General features: G+C 35.1%; 1 protein-coding gene across 1 annotated transcript in view; it reads left to right on the top strand.

Moving 5' to 3' along the window:
- Positions 1 to 4,179, top strand: part of LOC111380987 (phosphatidylinositol-3-phosphatase myotubularin-1-like) — a 23,164-nt gene that overhangs the window by 10,094 nt on the left and 8,891 nt on the right. Inside the window, exon 15 of the mRNA XM_023004671.1 lies at positions 2,519 to 2,688. Within this exon, the coding sequence (XP_022860439.1) occupies positions 2,519 to 2,688 (170 nt within the window). The remainder of the gene's footprint in view (positions 1 to 2,518; positions 2,689 to 4,179) is intronic.

Genomic DNA, 4,179 nt, shown 5'->3' with positions numbered 1-4,179 from the left:
ACAGGACCCCTGTTGCCGTTGCAGCTTTCAATTCTCTGCTGCATTGTTATGGTAACTAGAAAGTTGGAATTATGACCGCGATCGTTAAAAAATTTTGGTTGACAAAAGTTTTGAAGGAATCCAGTAATTTTACATTTTTCTTTGACAAAATATTCTGAGTGCATGTTCTTTATCCGCAGCAATGCTGATGAGAAGCTAGTTGCTGCACTCTTAACTCAACTTATTGGAACGAAGGAGCAAAAGAGGTATTTTTTTGGCATTTTATTTTGAGGTTTAGTATTTGTTTATGCTTAAATATTCTGTTTCTCTCTTTAGCTAGCAATAATCATTCAGTGAACAAAATCTATTTCAGTACCAGAGACATGTTAAATAAACACATGTCCATTATCTGTTTTCAAGAGATTTCACATTATTGAATGATTTTATGCATTTAGGAAGTTGTATATCGCTGATGCAAGACCTAGGAAAAATGCTTTAGCAAATGGAGCGATGGGAGGTGGTTCAGAGTCGTCTGCCAATTATTTTCAATCTGAGGTCTGTTCAAGGTTTCTGCAATCAAATTGTGCATTCCAATATCACATCACTTCTGATTTGTACATTCATATTCTTTCATTTGAACTCTCTTTCAGATAGTCTTCTTTGGAATAGATAACATACATGCCATGAGAGATAGCCTTTCTCGGCTTAGAGACTATGTGGATACTCATGGGGCCACTTCATCAGATGGAATGTCGTCATTTTTGGTATGTTTCTGAGTTGTTTTCAAAGACCTTGTACTTTTTCCATTAAAGAGCAACCTCAGCTTGGGTTAACAAACAGTGAAATTTTTTGTTTGGTGTGTATGTGGCCGGGTCTGTACTTCAAGCTCTGGCCACTAAAAATTTCCAATTGGTCATGGTTGGCTAGTAACTCTGATCAATTGTAAACTTACTTTTTCGTATTCTAGTAAGAAACTATGGTTTGTACAACGTATGGCTCAGCCCACTCGAATGTGCACATGGCTCGCCTCTGCAGAAACTGAGGCTAAATGCTTCAAGCCATGTGCACGCATGGCTGATGCCCATGCGTGTGCTTGGTCCTGGAAACAAGCCGTTAAGACTGGCTTCCAGATTTGTTTTCTGCTGGTGCCTTTTAGTGGGAAATATTCAACTTTTCAGCCTTTTCATGGTGTATTGATGAAAAACTATAAATAAGTGATAGTTTTTAATTTCTAAAACAACATATTAGAATTCATTTCAATTCTTAGTAATTTTTTTCCCAATTCTCATATACATTTTCAAACCTTTTTTGTGTTCTTCATGTTTTGGAAGATGAAATACTAGTGCTTTTCTTCTTCAAGGCTTGTTCAATCCTACGAACCATTTGCCATGAGTCCTTTTAAGCACCAAAATCAATCCTATAGGGAGCAAATATGGTTTGTGGACAGAGATAATGCATTCCAGTCCTATTTCCATATTTTCAGTGTTCTTGCTACTACATCTTTAGTTCCCTTCTCCATTCTTTCTGAATTATGTCCAACAGGCAATATATACTGGTATGAAAGCACTATGATACTGAAGTTCATCTTTTTACCTTGCCAATTAACTATAATGCCAAGGACTGCACATCTGGTTGTATACCTGATCTTTTCTCTTCATGAGCATTGTCATTTTAAGTACCACCACTAAAATATGAGCACATCACCATAACGAGTAATCTAGTACCCTTCCAACTAAGAAAATGCATCATCTAAAATCTTTGCTCAAAAATCAATTAGTCTTGAAATTATCTTAAGCCCGAGTCATCGAGTAACTGTCATTAATTGGTTTAGGCTTTATGATTAATTAAAGCCACGTTCAATGTGAATTACTTGATCTGATAATTATTATCAGAAAATTTGATTTTGAGAGTTGGTTAATAGAATTATTTTAAACACTGTGACCAGTAACTTGATAAATAATAATTTTTGTTACATGAACCAAATATCTTACTTGAACTAAAAAATGATTCAAGTAGTTTTCGATTAATCAACTAATTTTAACCGTAGAATGTCTAGATTTATTGATTGATTTGATCATCAGTTGCGTGAATAGTGCTTACTTTCATGAATTTCTGAAACCACACACACACACACACACACACACATAATGAGTCCTTGGTTTAACTTTTAAAGGGGAATCCAAATCTAAAAATGCCTAGAATGTACACTGCTATTTTTGCGAAGAAAACTCATTGGATATGCAAAATGGGTCGACCAGAAGAAAGTTGATGTGCTTGATTATTTGTTGCAGGGCTTCCGAAGGAAGAAATGCTGTTTCTTTTCCTTATTGTTTTTATTTACCTTCAGATTATATGACAGCTAATCCACCATCCATTCAGTTATTGTTAATTTGATATGTTTCTTAACCCACACGAACCATTCATTTTTTACACTTGACTGGCAAAAGCAGTATGGAGTTGAAAATTAACTTAGGCCCTTCTGCTGAACTTTGGTGTATAACTCTGTGCTTGTCTCGTTACACTTGCCTTTTATTGACAGAGGCATGGTGGATGGACTTGGGGAGGTGGTAATCTCAGTAGTATGTCTGCTTCAGTGTCAACTCTTGGGGATAGTGGTTGGTTGATACATGTTCAGAGTGTTCTGGCTGGTTCTTCTTGGATTGCTGCTCGTGTTGCGTTGGAATCAGCAACAGTGTTAGTACATTGCAGGTTAGGATAGCTTAAGACTCCTATTTATAATTTGAAATTCTTGCTCATGTATGGTTTTTTACAGACTTTGATGAGTGTACTTTTTATTATAATTGAAACTTTATGATTTGGTGCTTTATCATTTTCTAATTTTCCTGGTTTCTTTGATGAACGTGTTTTCTGTTGTGTAGAGTTTCATTTCTTTGCAGTGTTATGTTTATGATGTGCTTCTTTGTATTCGATTTTTTCCTTTACTTTTGTGCTCTGTTAAACTTTTTTGACAATGGAAACGTTGGCTTCTTGTTTGTCTATTTATAGCCAGATTTGTGTTCTTATGCCCTCCATGACAATGGATTACTTTTGGAAACATTCTGAAGCTACAATGATATTTATTAAATCATTAGCACCACATAAAAATATTCCTCCAAGAGTAGCTGTTAATAAGAAATAGAGAAACTCTGTTATAGCTATTTTTGTCAATGTACTCTTTGAACATATTAAATTAAGATGTAAAAAGATTTCTTTGAAATTGTTCGTTAGGAAATTTCCATTGGAATGCACTTTTTTTCTGATGCAAACTTCGGCTGTAGTCCACACCAGCTATTTTCACTTAAATGTAGTAGATCAGGTAAGAGTCTTTGCATAAGTTGCCTGTGGCATCTGGATTCTGTAACTTCTATGACCATGATCTGATGGTAAATCATAATGACCTCAAAACTCAGCTCTTTGCTCCTCCAAAGAATTAATAAAGATTCAAGAAACTCTTGCAACCTGGATTCAGGATTCTAGTCATGATGACGAACTATTTAAATCCATCAATGCATAAAGTGTTAAAATGTTATTGAATTTGACATTTCCATATGCAAATTCTGGATACAAGGGTGCTAATATGGGTAACATAAGAAACAGAATAATCCCTGCACCTGAAGTGAAGCTATTTTGCAAAAATCATTTTGAGAAGTTTTAACAAGTGATTGTATTGGTTTTGATGGATGTTTCATCCAAAGGGGCAAACTGCAAACTGTATGGTTTTCGTTTTGGCTTGCTTCCATTCTCTATGATCCCTATGTTGGTTTTCTTTTGAGTTTATTCTCCACCGAATATTCTGATCTCCTCTTCTCAATGACGTTAAGCAGTGCCTATTGCAGGAATTTAGCCTCATTTGATGATCATCCCATGTGTCTGACACAGAAAAAAGGCTCCATTTTTTATGGGAATATACATTGTATTTGCTATTGTTTGATATCTCATTGTAGGGAAAAATGTGGTTATCAAACCTGGCAAGGATGTAAATCTCATGAAGGTTGAAGTTGCTGATTCAACCTTCGGATTTATTGGTGAAATTGCTGGATCTTCAAAGGATGGTTTTACATTATTTTACAAAATTAGAACATTTTTCTTAATGCAAAATGTATTTTTCCACATGCAAATTTCTCATAGATGCATTTTTAGTTGCAAATTTCCCAAAACTACATGGCTCTTGAATTATTACATGATCAGCATCTACATTTG

This window comes from Olea europaea, unplaced genomic scaffold, assembly GCF_002742605.1.
Source record: "Olea europaea var. sylvestris unplaced genomic scaffold, O_europaea_v1 scaffold224, whole genome shotgun sequence".
In the NCBI taxonomy this organism is placed as follows: domain Eukaryota; kingdom Viridiplantae; phylum Streptophyta; class Magnoliopsida; order Lamiales; family Oleaceae; genus Olea; species Olea europaea.
Note: the sequence above shows the minus strand (reverse complement) of the source record. Positions and strands in the feature narration are given on the sequence as shown.